Genomic DNA, 19,605 nt, shown 5'->3' with positions numbered 1-19,605 from the left:
AAAACAATGTTAATAAATTCTTTAAATAAAAGAAAATTGTCGTGGGCCAGGTGAAGAGGCTCATGCCTGTAATCCTAGCTACTCAGGAGGCTGAGATCTGAGGATCAAGGTTCAAAGCCAGCCCAGGCACTAAAGAATGGGAGTCCAGGCCCCACGACCTACCAAAAAAAAAAGTCACAGTGTGAAAAAAGTAGTCTCTATCAAACTAAAGTACTTCCATTTTGAATGGTGATACTTTTTGCTATATCAACTATAGCTCACATTGATGGTTGTAACCACAAGAGAGACTGATACCCCAGTTTCTGCACGTACCTGCAGACGTCTCTCCCATGCTGAACTCACAAGCTTCTTAATGGAAACTTGTGGCTCAGAAGCTGATGAGCATTCACCCTCCTGGCCCCAGCTTTCCTACCCCACCCTCCCCCAATTTCTTTGGCCTAAATATCCCATCATGCTGTCCCCTTGAGGGTGGTAACAGTGACAGAGCACAAGAAAACGTAGTAAGAGTGACAGGCCCTTCATTCAAACTCTGACAGTTGCCCAAAGGAGGAGGAGGAGGAAGGATTGGTACATGACACTAAGTACAGTATGAATAGTAAATTGTTCACTTAAAAGGAACAAATTTACTTGAAGGTATGTGAGTTATGCCTCAATAAAGTTATTTGTAAAATACACAAAAACACAAACAAGTGTGGAAAGATGCAGACTGAACATTAGTTACAGACTCTTAAAATTAGAGTGTTTTTTTTCCCCCACATTACCTGATAGTCTCTACTAGAGGTTTTTTGTTTTGTTTTGTTTTGGGGTCGTGGGGCTTGAACTCTGGGCCTGGACGCTGTCCCTGAGCTCTTCAGCTCAGGGTTACCACCCTACCCCTTGAGTCACAGCCCACTTCCCCTTTTCTAGTGGTTAACTGGAGATAAAAATCTCAGGGACTTTAGGGCCCAGGCTGGCTTTGAACCTCAATCCTCAGATCCTTGCTCCTGAGTAGCTTAGGATTACAGGTAAGAACCAGGTGCCTGACTTAAAAGTAGTTTTTTTTTTTGTTTTGCCAGGTCTGAGGCTTGAACTCAGGGCCTGAGCACTGTCCTTGGACACATTTTGCTCAAAGCTAGCACCCTGACATTCAGCCAGAGCACCACTTCCAGCTTTTTCTGAGTATGTGGTACAGAGGAATCAAACCCAGGGCTTTGTACATGCTAAGTGAGCACTGTACCCCGAGGCTCTGCTCCTGGACCCTCTACTAGACTTTTATTACTTTAGCACCCAGAGATTGGATTTGTTTAGTTATTTTTATATTCTTTATCAATTTAGTTCTGGGACTGGGTTTGAACTAAGAGCCTGGGAATTATCCCTTAACATTTTCACTCAAGATTAGTACTCTACAACTTGAGCCACAGCTCTGTTTCTGGCTTCTTGGTGGTTAGTTGGTATGAAGAATCTCTTAGACTTTCTTGCCTGGGATGGCTTCTAGTCACAATCCACACATCTCAGCCTTCTCAGCAGCTAGGATTACAGGTGGGAGCCACTGGTGCCTGGCTTAGAGTGGTTATTTGTACAAATGTGGTTTGCCAGCCCCTTTCTCCCCCAGTTGCATTGTAGGGAGACTTGTCTTTAAGTCCATCTTCCAGCTGACCTGAACATGCAGTTCGCTAGAGAAAGTGAGAGGTACGGGATGGTCGGTACACCTTAGATATCAAGGCCTCCCGCTCAGTCCAGCCTCCACACTATGGGCTGGGCCCATCTGGGGAAGATGTACCTGAACCCTTGCCTGAGCTACACCTGCTCTGTCTGTCAGCACAGCTGTGGAACAGCCGCTGGGAACAGCCAGAGTAGAGTTGTACCATACAGATACAACTGCAGGAAACAGATCTTCCTTCAAACATCTCTGGGGCAAGTAAATTCAAATCCATGAGAAAGGAGTCTTAAGCCTTCCAGACTCAGATTCACCTTAGGGCATTTGAGTGCTCTTCAATGACCAGAATTGGAGGCCGTCTCTTTACCCACCTCTGAGATTTGGGAATTCTGCTTAGGAAAAGTAGTTTGGTCTTTCCTCTCTTCCCACACCTTGATCAGCAAAGACTTCTCCTGTGACTCCCAAAAGTGTGGGATTTCTCTTCGCTAGCGGGCAAGCAATCAATGCCATGGCAGAGGGCATTGATTCAATTCAGTTCTGACTTTAGCTACAAGACAGGTAGATATCCCTGGCTGAGAGTCTCAGTCCTCAAGACTACCCCTCCCCTTTAGATGCCACACACAAGTCCCAATTGTTTTACTGATCTACTGAGTACCGACCCTTACCCCGGGCTTGATTAAGTAAGGTTCTTAACCAGATCATAGTACTCGGGCACTTTGTTTGCTGGTTTATAAGGATATTGTAAAGGATACAAAGACAGACATGAACGAGGTGGGTAAAGTACAGTAAGAGAAGAGGCATAGAACTTGCTGTTCTCCCCAGGAATAACCTTATGCTCAGCTGCCGGCATCCGTCCTTTTGCGTTCATATGAAGACTTCTCTATGTGCTGCTAACAGACGGGTGGGGAAACCCAGCCAGGCCTGTCTGTTGAGATTCTTTTTTGGCCTTTCTGTAGAACATTCCTTCCTCCAGGGTACAGGACCAGACCCCTTTTGAAACAGGGATGTCATGCTGTACTACCAGACAAGGGAGGTCTGATAATTCACTTATAGCTAGGGGAAAATGAGGGTTGGTAAAGTAAATTCTAGTTTTCTTTCCCTTTCCTCCCTCCCTCCCTCCCTTTCTTCCTTCGTTCCTACTGTGCTAGTACCGGGGCCTGAACTCAAGGATTGCGCACTGTCCCTTAGCTTTTTCACACAAGGCTGGTGTTCTACCACTTGAGCCACAACTTCACCTCCAGTCTTTTGGTGGTTAATTGAGGATGTAAGAGCCTCACAGACTTTTCTGCCTGCGCTGGCTTTGAACCGTGGTGATCCATAGCTCAAATGATAAGAGTGCTAACCTTGAATTAAAAAAAAAAGCTACGGGACAGCCCAGGCCCTGAGTTCAAGAACCGAGGTTGGGGGGGGGAGGAGGAGGAGGAGGAAGAGGAGGAGGAGGAGGAGAGTTTTCTGTAAGGGGTATCTTGACCACCTGGTAGCTCTTTAAGAGGGCAGGGGAAGGAGACCGCGTTGGCAGATCTCCTGCACGGACTCAAACCCATGGAGCGCGGCTCCGAACTCGCGACTTCTTGGTGGGGAAGCTCCTTGGGAGATTTAGACGCAGAATCGGCTCCGTCGGGTGAAGCTCGGGTTTCCTCCGAGGCTCTGGCGAGGCTCAGCCTCAGGACGAGGCGAAGCGAGGGCGAAGCGCTCCCCCCACCCCGCGCCCCCGCGCCCCAGCCCGAGCCCGAACCCCGGGCGGAGGTACCCGCCGACCTCGGCGAGGAAGGACCGCACCCAGGCGGGGGACGGCTGCTTCCCAGAGCCCCGCTCACCGGGGCCCACGACCACTCAGATGCACCGGACTCGGGGACTCGGGGGGAAACCAAGGCACTAGCAGCACCCGGAGACGCAGGCGGAGTGGACGTGGACACCAGGGGAAGGAGAGGCGAAGCGAGATAGCGGGGCGCAAGCCTTCCGGGCACTCGCAGGCAGCACCCCCGCCGGGCGTCTCCGTACCTATGCGTCCCCGCGCCACCGAGAGGTCCCCGTACCTGTGCGCCCCGCCCCACCGAGCGGTCCCCCCCCCCCCCGGTACCTGTGCGCCCCGCCCCACCGAGCGGTCCCCCCCCCGTACCTGTGCGCCCCCGCGCCACTGAGCGGTCCCCCCCTCCCCGGTACCTGTGCGCCCCCGCCCCACCGAGCGGTCCCCCCCCCGTACCTGTGCGCCTCCGCCCCACCGAGCGGTCCCCCCATCCCCGGTACCTGTGCGCCCCCGCGCCGTGCGCCGTCTGCCGTCTGCCCGGGCGCACACCCGCGCACACACACTCGGAGGAAGCACTGGACGAGGGCTCACGCCCGGGCCGCCCCAGGGAGCCAGGGAGGAGCGGAGGGAGAGTGGAGCCCTTGGTTTGGGCTCCCGCGGCCCTCCCCACCTCCAGCCGCGGGCCACGCCTCGGGGAGGGGTCCCCGAGAGGGAGGCGGGAGGGGGCGCGCGGTGATGGGCCGAGGATGTCCAAGGGTGATCGCGTTCTCCTCTCATCTCCAGTAACAGCGACTCCCCCCCCCCCCCGGCGGAGGGGGACTCCGCAGAGGACAAAAGGCCCTTGTGAAGGAGAGGCAGGCGCCCTGCCCACACCCACCCCATGCCGGCCCTCATGCCATCTTCACAGCGGAGCCACTTGGAGCCCAAGTCCTCAGCCTAAGCCAAGAGTCAGCCGGCTAGGCCAGGAGGGCCTGGGCGCCCCCAGGGCGGTGGGGGGACGGGGAGGGGACCGGGTGGCTTTCAGGAGCCCGGCCTGCAGCTGCCCCCCCCCCCCCCCCCCCCCGCCTGTCCACTCCCCGTGCTAGCCTCCAGCGGGGTTAGAGGTCCAAAAAGTCACAGGGCAGAACCTGGGCACCTGTGGAAAATGGAGCATGGTGAAAACTGGGAGTCCCTGACCCAGGGAGGGAACATTTTCTGAGTGAGGTTGGGCAGGATGACTTAAGATCCTTAACTATGCCAAAGGCCCATGCCATGGCTCACCCTGTAACCCTAGCGACTCAGGAGGCTGAGATCCGAGGGTCACAGTTTGAAGCCAGGCAGGCAGGAAAGTCCATGGGACTCTTATCCAATTAACCACCAGAAAAGCTGGACGTGGGGCTGTAGCTCAAGTGGTTGACCATCAAGATGAGCACAAAAGCTATGCCACAGTGTTTTGACTCGAGTTCAAGCCCCACTTCTGGCACCAACAACAAGATAAGAACAATTCCATGGCTAAAAGCTTTTTGAATTAGTGATTCCTTTCTAGGATATCTTAAGTAAATAAACCAGCAAGAAGGACTTATACACAAAGTTCACGGCAAAAAAGGAAGAAAGAGCAGGAAAGAGTACAAGGATGTGTTTTGGACTAGCAGCCACAATAGTTTCCATGTAATGGATTTAAACCACCAGGTTTTTGTTTGCCAGACCAGGGCTTGAGCTCTGGGCCTGAACACTGTCCTTGGGCTTTCTCAAGGTTAGAGCTCTACCACTTGAGCCTCACCACCTTTTTTCTATGTATGTGGTACAGAGGAATGGAACCTGGGTCTTCATGTGTTAGGCAAGCACTCTACCACTAGGTCAAACTCCCCACCCAACAGGGTTTTTGGTAGTTTTGGTGGTGGTGGGACTTGGACTCCAGGCCTGGGCACTGTCCCTGAGCTCTTCAGCTCAAGGCTACCACCCTACCTCTTGAGCCACAGCGCCACTACTGGTTTTCTGGTGGTTAATTGGAGATAAGAGTCTCAAGAATTTTAATGCCTTGGCTGACTTTGAATCACAGTCCTCAGATCTCAGCCCCTCAGTAGCTAGGATTACAGGCACGAGTCACCAGTGCCTGGCACAACTGTTATTTTCTTTCATTTGTGCAATTCACGTTTCCCCCAGGAGGCATTTATCAGAAAGATAAAAACCTCTTAAAATGTGCAGATGTGAAGAGGAGGAGCGGAGGACTGGAGAGAAAAGAATGGGGAAAAAAAGTGTGTGTGCGTGTGCTGGACTGGGGCTTGAATTTAGGACATGGGCATCGTCCCCTAACTTTTTACCCAAGACTGGCTCTTTACCACTTGAGCCACAGTTTCACATCTGGCTTTTTGGTAACCAATTAGGAAGAAAAGTCTCACCCCTCCCTTCCCGGTGCTGGCTTTGATCCACAACCATCAGATCTGTCTCCTGAGTAGCTAAGGATTACAGATGTGAACCACTGATGCCTAGCAGAAATTTTATTTACTTTATGCAACGGAAACCAAATGGCTTTAGGGCCTCACTTGATTCCAACAGTCTGGCTGACTGATGATATTAGCAGTCGTCCCCCGACACTGAGAAATCACCTCCAACTCTTACTAATTCTGGCGTACAGCCCAGTCACTGGACTCCTGTATATTTCTCATTTTCCTCTTGCAACCCTGCTACATGCTTCAAGTTTAGAAGCTACCAACATTTGATCTGAAAATAACTCGATATTCACCAGACACGGTTATAATTTTCCAGCCTGTGTCTTCCATTTGCCATGTAGATTCCACTGAAAACTCCCATTTACTTGAGGTTGGACTAGGGGATGTTTGCCAAAGAGCTAACAAAAGTTCCAAGGGCTCCCGCCAGCACCTTGGCAGAGCAAGGTGGCTGGTGAGGAACTTGGAGAAGCACGTGTAATATCTGGCCTCCCCATTCTCCCCCTGCCCAGCCCTTTCCCTCTAAAAAGCCATAGGCCAACTTCCATTTTCAACATTTTAATTACAAAGTTACATAAAATACACAAAGGATTCTTTTTTTTCATTTAAATTCTCAAGGAATAAAAAAAAAAAAGAGTCATAATGACAGCCCCGAATCTGTTGGTTGGTAATCAGAGCTTGAACTCAGGGCCCGGGCACGGTCCCTTAGCTTTTCTACTCAAGATAGAGTCTCAAAGCTTAAAAGATAAAGGAACTATTGTTGCTGCTTGAGTATTTCAAAGTAGCTTTGCTTCCCAAAGTGTTTATTTTGTTCAGTAGAAAAGGAAGCTGTTTTGGAAATAAGAATTGTCCCAGACAAACTGAGGTACACGCTGAAGGTTGTTCGTGGATGGGTATGAAGCATGGGTCCTTTCAGAACTAAGGACATGGAGTGTGGGGGTGGGGGGAGGGAAAGGGTAGAATCACGAGGCCAAACATCTGTCCTCTGAGGAGGCAGCCTACTTGCTCAGAGCTCATGTTCTGTGAGCACACAGGCGCATTGTAGTTAGTTTAGTTTAGTTAAGAGGAGACGTGGGTTCACTGCTTGTCATTCCGCTAATGGCCAGGCTGGGTGCTTTGGCTAGCAATCCTCTTCATTCCCTCCCTGTGCCTCTTGTCCTCCCTAAAGCTGACCCTCTGATGGTCACCCCGTTCCTTAGTCAAGGGAAATACAAGTAGCTGGGCTTGGGCTAGCCCTTCAAATAAACCCTGTGGTTGTCGGGCAGTGGGAGCCAACACCAACAACCAGGTCTCTGTCACCAATATCCTTTCAGGAGGGGGAAGGCCGTCCAGGAGGAGTGGCGAGGGTCCAGACTGCTGGGTGAGGGCCAGAGAGAAAGGACCTGTTGTTAGAGACCTTATGTCCCCCACTGCTGTGGGGGAGACTGAATGAACCAGCACTTCTGACTCCACTCTCCAATGGCACAGACACAGGGCAAGAGACAGGGCAAAGAGCCAGACACAGCAGGGCAGGGACAGAGAGCTGTTCAGCTGAGCAGATGACAGACCACGTCTGTTAGATGGAGGGCAGGTGTACCCTGCTCCTTTCAAGTGCCCTGCCCACTCCGCGCATGCCTTTGGGACCCACCCCCTCCAGATCTCCAGTTAAAAGCCTCCATGTTGAGAATCTAAGATCTGAAGGGCAACTGTGGATGAGGAGGGGAGGGAGTATTAAGGATTTACATATTTATCTCACAACTCTGAGAAAACCGTGGCCTACATTGCCAGGAAGAGCCACACAGGACTGCGCAGTTCAAACAGAGGAAAAGTCTGTTTGACCAGAGATGGGACTCCTTCCAAGATGTCCGAACTTGACTCTAATTTTCTCCTGAATTCAATAAGGCAGAAACAAAAACAAAAGTGGATTAGAAGCTCAGCGCCGGTGGCTCTTGCTTATAATCCTACCTACTCAGAAGGCTGCGACCTGAAGATTGGGGTTTGGAGCAGCCTAGGCAGGAAAGCCCATGAGACTCTTTTTTACATTTAGCAACCAAAAAGAAAAAAAAAAATCCAGTAGAGTGCTGGCCAGAGACAGTGTCCAGGCTGGAGTTCAAGTCCCAGTTCCAGCACCTACACCCAGCCACCCACAGGCCTTCCCACAAACTGATGGGTGGGTGCTTAGAAAGTATGGACTCTGTCTCTGGAGGGGAACACACACAGCTCCCTGTGTCCAGCAGGCTCTTCTCAGCGTCACAGGATGACAGCTTGCAGAAGACACTGAGGTAACATGGACCTGAGGAGTCCTTTCGAGACCGTCTGCTTAGGACAAGTGCTGCTTGTACACTTCTCCCTGGGACATGGGCGTCCCAGGAATTGTGGTGACCACTTGATTCTGGAACACAAAAACTTTTATTCTCTCGAACACCCAGAGGAAGATGAGCAGGATGCTGACATACTGGACCCAGGCAAACTTGATCATCTCCCAGAAGCCTGGTTGGTAAGTTCAGACAGTTAAGGAGGCACAGCCGACACGGAAGCAAGTTATACCAAGGCTCAGGTCCGATGGGAAATGACAAGAATATTTCTAAAATCCTTAAGATCAGAGGGATAACCAAAGATTATAAAGGCATAAATATGGAGGGTTCTAACCTAGAATTGCCCAGAAAGAAATGCGAACAGGAAATGAATTTTTTCCCTGTATAAACAGCAGACAGACACCAGGACTGGAGCAATTTTCAATCTAAGGCTGGCATCCCACATCTGTTCCCACTTGGGATAGCTGAGGACCCCTTCCTCCCTTTGTGGACACCGAGCCATCACTGGCTCTCTAGCAGAAAGGATATGAAATAACTTCCACAGGGTAGCGGATGACGGCGTTGATCACAAATGGAGCTTCGCCTGCCCTGCCCACCAGCCAGATGGGGTTGGGGTCATTTAGGACAGTGGTAACTGCAATACAAGCATTAAACATCGATCCAGCCCCAGAATGTCAGGGGCTATGGACATCCTTTGATTCTTTTTTTTTTCTTTTGTTAGTCGTGGGACTTGAACTCTGGGCCTGAGCATTGTCCTTGAGCTTTTCAGCTCAAGGCTTCCACCCTACACCCCTTGAACCACAGTGCCACTTCCAGTTTTCTGGTGATTCATTGGCGATAAGAGTCTCATGGACTTTAGGGGCCGGGAGTTTGGTGTAGTGGTAGAGTGCTTGCCTTGCATGCATGAAGACCAGGGTTCGATTTCTCAGTAACACATATACATAGAAAAAGCCAGAAGTGGTGCTGTGGCTCAAGTGGTAGACCTCTAGCCTTGAGAAAGCCCAAGGACAGTGCTCAGGTCCTGAATTCAAGCCCCAAGACTGGCAAAAAAAAAAAAAAAAGAAAGTCTCATGGACTTTAGTGCCCTGACTGGCTTTGAACTTCAATCCTCAGATCTCTGCCTCCTGAGTTGCTAGGATTATAGGTATGAGCCACTGTGCCCAGCTTATTCTTTGATTCTTACAGAGATATGCTGCATTTGAGAATGAAAATAATTAAATTGCAAAGAGTTTCTTACACATTAGTTACTTGTCAAAATATTTGTTACAATATGTCAAAGACCTGCAAATGCTCTGTGTTCAACAACTAAATCCTTGGATGCATACTAAGGTGCTAGTAAAAATAATATGGATTAAAACTCTGAAACAGTGAGGGGAAACACCACAGAGTAGAATAAATAAGGACAACTTGGGGATTCTGCACATGGATAAGTAAAGGAAGTAAGCCAGGCGCCAGTGGCTCACATCTGTAATTCTTGCTACTCAGGAAGCTGAGATCTGAGGATTAAAGTTTAAAGCCAGCTGGAGCAGGAAAGTGTGAGATTGGCAAAACAAACAGTGGAGCTTTGTGCCAGAGCTTTTGTCAAGGATGTAGACTGGATTTCCAATGTTACCACAGGAAAAAAGTGGGTAGGGTGGGGGGGAAGGAAAGGAGAGAATACAGATTCGTGATTTTTCATTTTGTCTTAAAGCTTCCATTCCTGCAATAACTCGGGGACTGTATTGTTTACAATTAAGAAGACCTACGGGCATTGCAAGCGCCCTGTTTGTGAAATGTAAGTGTTCCACATGCCACTTTCAGTGTCTTTGGGAAAACCTCAGATGGCTCGCTGGGCCCAGCGTGCAGAGTCCAGCACTGGTGTGGCCTGCGCGGACAGAGCACCCTGCCTGCAGCCGGAACTGTGGGCGCTTCCGTCCTCCAGGCACGATCGCCTCCTAAGGGCTGCGGTGCCTTGTACCTACTGTATTGAGGACTGAATCTGGGCCTTGGTCTAGCTAAGAGAGGCACTCTACCACCACAGCCACAAGTCCAGCCTCTTCTCACATTTTGAGGCAGAGTCTCGCTTTATGCCCTGGCTGGCCTGGCCTGTGACCCTGCTCCTTGTGCCTCCCTGTGTCACCGGGGTGACGACACCGTGCTGCTGCCCCTGGCCGCTGCACTTCCCTCGTGTCTGAGAACTGCTGTGATGCCCCCCTGCACCCAGCCAACAACGTTGTTTTTTTGACCCTCAAATGACAGTCTTCCTGACCAATCTCTCAAGTAGCGAGGTTTATAGGTTTAAATAACCACATCTAACTCTAGTTCTCTTTGAAAAGTGGGAACAGCAAGATTTGTCCTTGGCTTCTTTTACAGATGTATTATGGGGAATAACTCAGACTTATGGACACATTAAGAAACAAGGAACCCATCAAGCCAGTGGTGGGAAGGGTGGACCCTGGGGGTGTGAAGTCGACCACAAGATCCACAAACTCCGGGAGCCTGTGCTCCTCACCACTGTGCCTCCAATGGTCTGAGATTTGATTTTTTTTTATCATGACGAAAACCAAGGTTCCACTTCTACCTGTTTCCACTGCCCACATTTGGAGTTCCCTTTCGCATGGGGCCTGCAACTCACCATTCCTTTCCTGGTAGGCAGCCACAATGTGGGTAAGGTCGTAGTCCTGGGCGAAAGGGCTGGTCCCGTTGATCACAGACACCTGTGACAGGAGACAAGGGTCAGCACCCCTCCCGCCCCTGCTCACCTACGCCGTCCCAGGGACATCCGGTTCAGAGGACATCCGCTTATGCTCGGTGACCTGTTCCAGCATCAATAATCTTGCTTCAAGGATGAGTAAACTCTGGTGCAACAACTTGAATCCACTGTAACACCCCCATCTCAAAAGACAAAGACAAAAGGAGCTGTTGTGCAGGCTAGTCTGTGATTCCTGGGCTTAAATCCATCTCAGGTTCCCAAGTGCTGGGACTACAGTTGTGCACTACCACACCCAGCTGTAAACCCCTTTACTCAGGGATGGCATATGCTACCTGTTCAATAAATGCTGGCTAATTTTTTCTTTTAGTGTGTATAGAACATTTTACACAATCATTTGGAAGATGTGATGGTTCACTTCATTGAACTGGGCGATATCCAGAGTGGTAAAGCACACTTCAGTGTGTGTCTGTGAGGGCTTTTCCAAAAGGAATTAAATCCTGAAAGATCTCACCTAATGAATGGTTTAATCCGTTGATGAATTAAAAACTGAAAAGAGCTGGGCAATGAGTAGCACTCACCTATAATCCTAAGTGCCAAGAAGGCTGAGCTCTGGTGACTGAGGTTCCGAGCCAGTCTGGAAGAAAAGTTCCTAGGCTCTTACCTCCAATTAGTCACCAAAAAGCCATCAGTAGAGCTCTAGCTCAAATGGTAGAGTGTCAGCCTTTTGTGAAAAAGCTCAGGGACAGTTCCTAGATCCTATGTTCAAGTCCTGGGACTACCACAAAAGAAAAACTGAAAAGACTTTTGGAAGGCAGAGGCCTTTGAAACAAGGAGAAAAATGCACAGAGGCAAAGACATTTTCTTCTGTTCCTCTTTCTGGGCATAAATAAAGATATACCACCTCCATATCATGAAAGAATTTATGACAAGTCCTCCCACAGAGAAATACTATTGCATGCGAATTTGAATTTCTTCCTCTTCATGTGATAAAACCACAGGGACACAGGAGATGGACAGTAAGACCCATCCTTACATTGTACCGCACATCTAGGCCGCTGTAACTCAGAGGCTGCTTCTGCTGTAATCTGAGGTCCCCGTTCACGTATAGCTGGGACCCAGGAACAGCAAAGGAGGACTGGAGAAACGCCATGCTCTGCATCACAAACGTGGACATCCTCTGAAATCATCAGGAAGAGAGACAAAACCAACTGATACCAGGGCTGAAGGGCTCTGAGTTAAAGAGTCACCTGTTGCAGTCAGAACCGGTGGGTTCTGACACACCTGGGTTAGCATGCAGGAAACCTGCCCAGAGCCCTCTGAACTATTAATAATTAGGTAGTAGTCAATAAATGTAATAACTAACAAATCACTAAAATTAGCTGCTAATAAGTAAACACGACTTCAGTGGAAAATATTCCATTTGTCTATTTAAATTCTCTCTTGAACCCCCTCCCCCCACAAAAAAAAGAGCAGTTACAGTATGGTTCTCCCTAGGAATTAGAGGGAGGCTGTGCTCCACTAAAAGTCAAGAGGAGGGGACGGGCCCTAAAGACTGACTCACATGCAGTTGGTAGGAGAAGGTCAAGATAAGTTGAACACCAAGGACATTCTCTGTGGCTTGTAGAGGAAGCTCCAGTCGAAAATATAACATATCCATTTTCCCATCCTGGTTCCTGTCTTCCTCTCTAGTCTACAAAACCCAAAAGAAAGAGATTTTGTTCCCCCTCCCCCTTTTCTTTTGTTGCTGGCCCCGGTGACTGGACTCAAGACTTGGCGCTGTCCCTGAGTCTCTTGTGCTCTAGGACAGCACTCTACCACTTGCGCCACAGTGTCACTTCTGGCTTTTTCTGAGTGGTTTACTGGAGATAATAGTCTCATGGACTTTTCTGCCCAGGCTGGCTTCAAACTGAGATCCTCAGATCTCAGCCTCCTGAGTAACTAGGGTTATAGGAGTGAGCCTTGGGGAAAAAATTAAGAAAGGAGGAAGCCATTGGAACCTGGTGCTCTTCTTCTTCTTTTTGCTCCTCCTCCTCCTTCTTCTCCTTCTCCTCTTCTTCCTCCTCCTTTTTCTCTCAGTCCCAGGACTTGAACTCAGGGCCAGAGCACTACTGTACTTGGGCTTTCCTCAGGGCTAGTGCTCTACCACTTGAGCCACAGCACCACTTCCAGCTTCCAGCTTTTCTATGTATGTGGTACCAAGGAATCAAACCTGGCTCTTTGTGCATGCTAGGCAAACACTACCAGTAGGCGAAAAATCAGTTGTGGGACTTGAATGCTGGGCCTGGGCACTGCCCCTGAGCTCTTCAGCTCAAGGCTACCGCCCTACCCCTAGAGCCACAGCCCCACTTCCCATTTTCTAGTGATTAATTAGAGATGAGTCTCTCGTTCTTTAGTGCCCGGACTGGCTTTGAATTAGATCTCCTGAGTAGCTAGGATTACAGATGTGAGCCAGCTGGCCTGGCTCCAAGTCTAGGAGACTCTTATGTCCAATTAGCCACCTGAAAACCAGAAGTGGCGCTGTGGCTCAAGTGGTAGAGTGCTAGCCTTGAGCACAAATGTTCAGGGACAGCACCTAGGCCCTGAGGTCAAACCTATGCTCGGCAAGCATGTACAAGCACGCACACGCGCACACACTCCAGAGCATAAGTCTAGATCACTTTCTGCATATTTTCTCGTTTAGCAAGGCCAGAAGCATGGCTCAGCACCACAGCTGCTTCTATAGATCACATTCACCCATTAATCTTCCAAGGACTTTTTGAGGCCCCACCGTAAGCCAGGCAACTGTTTCACATGTTGAAAATACAATGTTTTGGAAGGAAAACAAAGTCCCCATGCTAGCAGAACTAAAAATTTCCAGTAAGTAGGGTAGGAAATAAATCATAAATAAATCAAGGTTTAATAATACCAACTAGGGCCAAGTGTCACAAAGAAAAATGAAGCAGGCTAAAATGAGAGCATGATGAGGGTGGAAGGAAACAAAATCAACAGGAAGTTTTTGGGTGATCTAATGTACTGTTGACTGAATGAAGATGGGTAAGAGGCCAAGGAATGTCTGAGGAAGGAGTGACCTAGGCTGACCACGGTCCTGTGTTCTCAGTGCCAGGGGCCCTGGCAGCGAGGCTGAGCGTGAAGAAGGCCATGGAAGAGAAGGGGCAGACAGTCTTGGGCTGGAATGATGATGGAATGATGCAGTGCCCATAAATAGCTTCTCATCGGTGCTACCATTTGGGCCTCTGACCACATCAATTCTTTATTGCCAGTCAGCTCAAAGTAAGTATAATATGTGTGTAACTGGAATTCAAAGACCTAATGCTTCCTTAACACAAATTCTATGCCAGTAAAATCGAATTGGTGCCTGGCCACAAATCATACTGCAATCTTATTTTTTATGAGCTATCGGTGTGGTTCGGAACAAGTGTGTATTTTCATGCGCGTGCGCCTGCGTGTGCAGGTACTCAGGTTTGAACTCAGGGCCTGTGCTACTGACCCTGAGCTTATTCGTTCAAGGCTGACATTCTAGTACTTGAACCACATCTCCGCTTCCAGCTTTCTGGTGCTAAACTGAAGATAAGAGTTTCACAAACTGGGGCCAGGAACTTGGCCTAGTGGTTAAAGTGCTGGCCTAGCAAGCACGAAGACCCGGGTTCGATTCCTTGGTACCACATATATAGAAAAAGCTGGAAGTGGTGCTGAGGCTCAAGTGGTAGAGCTCTAGCCTTGAGAAAGTCCAAGGACAGTGCTCAGGCCCTGAGCTCAAGCCCAGGACTGGCAAAAAAAAAAAAAAAAAAAAAAAAGAGTTTCACAAACTTTACTGCCCTGACTGGCCTCAAACCCTCAGCCTCAGATCTCAGCCTCCTCAATAGCTAGGATTACAAGCATGAGCCACCAGTGCTTAGCTGTGGCTATTTTTTTTTTTTTTTGCCAGTCTTGGGCTCGAGCTCAGGGTCTGAGCACTGTCCTTGGGCTTTCCTCAAGGCTAGTGTTCTACCCTGAGCCACCGCAGCACTTCTGGCTTTTTCTTTGTATGTGGTACCGAGGAATTGAACCTGGGTCTTCATGCATGCTAGGCAGGTACTCTACCACTAGGCCACACTCCCGACCCTTAACCTTGGCTATTAAGCAGGATTTGAAAGACTGTCTATTTTGTTGTGGTGGTGGTTTTTAATTTATTTATATTTATATTTAATTTTTTTTGTTGTTAGTCATGAGGCTTGGACTCAGGGCTCGGCATTTTTCCAGAGCTTTTTCACACAAAGCTACAGCTTTGAGCCACAGCACCACTTCCAGTTTTCTGGTGGTTAATGGGGATGAGTCTCATGGACTTTCCTTCCTGGGCTGGCTTTGAACCTCAGTCCTCAGATTCCAGCCTCCTGGGTAGCCAGGATTATAGGAATGAGCCACCAGAACCCAGCATGTTTCGTGGTTGTCTTAAGACAACATCTCAGCAGGCAGGCTTGCCTTCAACTCAGATCCTACTGCCTCTGACACCCGAGTGCTGGGATGGATTAAAGATGGATCAACCTTGCCCTGCCACACTGGGACTTTTTGATGTTTGCACGCGGGTAAGCAATGAGAATCACATCTATTTCTTGGCCCACAGCAAATGTCCGATGCCAGGGGTGGGAGGACACAGTCTGGCTGTAGAGATGAGAAATAAATGAGTGTTCAGGCACGCGGTCCTTTCTGCTCACACACTGCTTCCTCTCTAGCCTCAAACACCCAAACTCTGAGTCCACACATGCCCACAAATGCCCGGTCAGCCTCAGACGGGGAAAGGCTGTTCTGATTTTTCTGCTCTCATTAAAAACAACACACTTCAAAGCATTAAAAACATAGGGATGTTTATGGTTGGGCACGACTCAAGTGGTTGAGTCCCTACCTAGCAACACATATGCACACACACACAAAGAAAAACAAAACAAACAAACAAACATTAACAACAACAAAAACAGGGCCAGGAGCATGGCCTAAAGGTAGAGTGCTTTCCTAGCATGCACAAAGCCCTGGGTTCGATTCCTTGGTACCACATATACAGAAAAATCCAGAAGTGGTGCTGTGTGGCTCAAGTGGTAAAGTTCTAGCCTGAGAACACTCAAGGACAAGGACAGTGCACAGCCCAGGACTGGCAAAAGATAAATTAAAATAAAATAGGGAATTTGGGGACACTGTGAGGTAATTAAGCAGAAGCAAGACTACTTGTGGCTTCTGAGACACTTTTTCCAAAATTACCACCTGAAAAGCCACTTCCTGATATGGTAAAATCTTGACCTAAAACTCAGTTTCTGGGCTTTTTTTTTTTTTTTTTTTTGCAGATTCTCAAATGTGATAAAGGGAGAGTAGTTCAAAGCTAGCCTGGGAAAGAGTCTGTAAGACTCTTATCTGCGATTAACTAGCAAAAATCTGGAGCAGACCTATGGCTTAAATGGTAGAGCACTAGCATTGAATGAAAAAGATAAGGGATAGTGCCCAAGCTCTGAGTTCAAGCCACAGTCAAAGTAGGAAAAAAATGCACGCACACACACACACACCTCTTGTTGCAATAGGATTAAGAGTAAATGAATAAGATGTTTTTTATTTTTGTTTTCCTTTAGAGACAGAGTCTCCTATGTAGCCAGGCTGGCCTCACGTACATCGTTCTCCTGCCTTGCCTCCTGAGTACTAGAATTGCAGGCGTGTACCACCCCACCTGGTTCTGTTTAACTTTTTCAACTACCACCAAGCTGTTCTGCTATTTTCTAAATGACTGCATCATTTTATGTGCTTACCTGGCTTTTTATTGTTTTTTTTTTATTATTATTTGTCTTTGCTTTATATTGCCAGTCACTAAATTTTTCCTTTAAAAGCATTAACATGTAAAAATCTTGTCTGGCATGGTGGTGGACGTCTATTATCCTAGCTACTCCATGGGTTGAGGCAGGAGGATCTTGATTTTGAAACTACCCTGGACAACTTAGAAAGATCCCCTGTCTTGGGCCGGGAGTTTGGCCTAGTGGTAGAGTGCTTGCCTAGCATGCACGATGACCCAGGTTCGATTCCTCGGTACCACATACATAGAAAAAAAGCCAGAAATGGTGCTGAGGCTCAAGTGGTAGAGCTCTAGCCTTGAGAAAAGTCCAAGGACAGTGGTCAGGCCCTGAGATTAAGCCCACGACTGGCAAAAAAAAAAAAAGGAAAGATCCCCTGTCTAAAACAAAAAACAAACAACAAAACCAGCCAGCCCCTGGTAGCTTATGCCTATAATCCTAGCTACCTAGGAGGCTAAGATCATGGTTCAAAGCCAGCCTGCGCAGGAAAATTTTGAGACCCTTTATCTCCAAACAACTGACAAAAAAAAGTCAGAAGAAGATCTGTGACTCAAGTGGTAGAGTGATAGCCTTGAGTGAAAAAGCTAAGGGAACACCAACAAATGCTGGTGAAGATGTGGGGAGAAAGGACCCTCATACACCGGTGATGGGAATATAGCTACTGAAACAACATGCTTAAAGATGCAGAGAGTAATGCCCAATTAGAAGGGTTAGATGTAGCTACTCGGGTCTAACAAAGTATCCAAGACCAACTTTGTACTAAAGAACTTATAGAGGGCTTAGCTCACAGGCGAGCTCCCCCTGCCGGCCACTCTGATATTGAACAGGAACAAATCCTTCCTAGACCAGAAGAGAGGGTGGCACAGTGGAAAACCTAGAAAAAACTATCACAGAAGAAAGTGAATAACCAAAATCCTACGGCAGGCCAGGAGTTGGTGGCTCACACTTGTAATCTTAGCAACTCAGGAGGCTGAGGTCTGAGGACCACTGTTCAAAGCCAAGGAGCTGTGGCTCATGTGGTAGGGTATCAGTCTTGAGCAAGAAAGCCCAGACCTTGAGTTCCATCACATATCTGTGTGCACACACGCACACACACACACACACACCCCATAAGGTAAGTACGAATAAGAGGACAAAAATGGAATCAGTTTTGGCTTCATCAATTGAAAGTCTGAACTACACATCAGAAGGAGATGGGGTTGGTTCTCAAGGGAGTGTTTTTCTGGTTCCAGAGATAAGAGGCGAGCAATCTAACCATGCAGCCAACCAGTAGTGGGAAGTGCACAAGTAAAAAGACTGAAGGTCACTTCTATTTCTGGGATTATTCTACGCTCGTCACGATTATTTCTTAGATGCAAATACACAGAGCAATATATAGATGTCAAGAAGAAAGCTTCACCAAAACTTCAAGACATAAAGTGCTATTCGTCAGTGAAACTAGCATGTTAACTGTGTTTGGCGTTTTAAAAATGTTTGGATTGAACTTAGGGCCTTGAATACGAGAGGCAAGCACTCTTTTGAGCTGCTCTCTTAACCTCAGAGTCTGTTTGCATTTTGGGAAAGGAAATACACGAGTTAACAACAAACAGAAAACCAACGAGGTTGACTAGCAAGTATTGCTTATTTGTACTAAGTCTCTGATTTTTGTCATTCTGTAACCTGTAAGTCTACATTGGACATTAATCAATATACGTTCTGGAATCAGAAAAAAAAGAAAGGAAAACGTCAGGCGTCCAGAGGAAAGGAATCCGAATCAAAGCTTCTCGTTATTCACCGGGGAGCCTTGTAAACATTCTAAACCTTCTGCAGCCCGAGAAAGTCTGATCTGCGCGCACACACACACACACACACACACACACACACACACCTGAGATGTCTCAAGAAAGGCAACCTTGGAAAAAGGAAAAAAACAGACATTTTATGCTCCCAAAGGAAACTGTTTTCAGCAAAGGAGTGAAAGGGCGGCGGGGCGGCTGCTGAGGCCCAGGGAGGCGCGGCGTGGCCGGGGGACCGGGGCGCCGTCCCCGCATCCGCGTGGACTGGCCGGGCCGCCCCGAGGGCGCCGCGGACGAGCCGGCCCCGCCGGGCCGCCCGCTCCCGCGCACTGCGCGGGGCCTCCGCCGTGCCAGCGCGTCCCCGCTGGGGTCCCCCGCGGCTCGGCCCCGGCCCGGCCCGGCCCGCGCCACCCCCACCCGGCGCCCGGAGCCGCAGGGCCCGCGGGAACCACGCACCGACACGAGCGGGAGGCGAAGGTGGTCCCCCTGCAGCCGGTTGAAGGCGGGGAACGTGCTCCAGGCCAGGAAGCCGCCGGGCTCGGGCCCCAGCAGGGCCACGAGCAGCACCTGGTGCTGGAAGCGCACGGCCGGCTGCTCCTCGTAGCTGCTCCGCTTCAGCCAGAGCCCTGGGTGACAAAGGCGGGGGTCAGGAGCGCGGGCCGGGGCGCGGGGCGGCGGGCGGCCGGGGCGTGGAGGGGGCCGGGGCGTGGGGCGGCGGGCGGCCGGGGCGTGGGGCGGCGGGCGGCCGGGGCGTGGGCCGGCCGGGCGGGCTCACCGTGGCTCCGGAAGGCCACCAGCAGCGGCGGGACGTAGGTGAGCGCGGTGGCCAGCAGCAGGAACAGCGCGGCCTTGGAGCAGAGCCCCGCGCGGTAGCCGCGCTCGATCGGGTGAGAGAAGATCTCGTAGAGCGCCATGGGCCACCGCACGTAGCCCGGTCCCACGTTGCGACCCCCCGCGCGATTCCACGAGCAGGATCACTTAAGTTTGGCCTCTGCTGGTTGCCATCTTTCTGGTCTCCACGGCAACCGACGGCGCGGAAAAGGAACCAATAGGAAGGCGGTGCGGCACCTGGAGGCGGGGCCGGGCGGGGCCGGGCCGGGCGGGGGCGGGGCCAGGGCGAGCTCATTCACCCGCGGGGCGGGGGGCGCCTGGCCCAGACCTCACGAGCCGCCCCCGTCGCGCCGGGGGGACCTGACCGCGGCCCAGGCCCCTCTGCGGCCTTGAGGGCTCG

The 19,605-nt window shown here is 49.8% G+C and overlaps 1 protein-coding gene across 1 annotated transcript; it reads right to left on the bottom strand.

Moving 5' to 3' along the window:
• Positions 1–7,799: 7,799 nt before the first annotated feature.
• Positions 7,800–19,380, bottom strand: Tmem231 (transmembrane protein 231). The gene is made up of 7 exons (XM_090357262.1): positions 19,150–19,380; positions 18,831–19,000; positions 12,357–12,485; positions 11,829–11,972; positions 10,718–10,799; positions 8,632–8,737; positions 7,800–8,289 (listed from the first exon to the last, which is right to left on the bottom strand). The coding sequence occupies exons 1-7, from the start codon at positions 19,286–19,288 to the stop codon at positions 8,109–8,111; spliced, it is 951 nt and encodes a 316-aa protein (XP_090213388.1). The 5' UTR covers positions 19,289–19,380; the 3' UTR covers positions 7,800–8,108.
• Positions 19,381–19,605: the final 225 nt, after the last annotated feature.

The sequence above is a fragment of the Megascapheus bottae genome, chromosome 24 (genome assembly GCF_031878675.1).
Source record: "Megascapheus bottae isolate mThoBot1 chromosome 24, mThoBot2.hap1, whole genome shotgun sequence".
Taxonomy (NCBI): domain Eukaryota; kingdom Metazoa; phylum Chordata; class Mammalia; order Rodentia; family Geomyidae; genus Megascapheus; species Megascapheus bottae.
The sequence above is the reverse complement of the archived record's forward strand: the minus strand, read 5'-3'. Positions and strand labels throughout refer to the sequence as shown.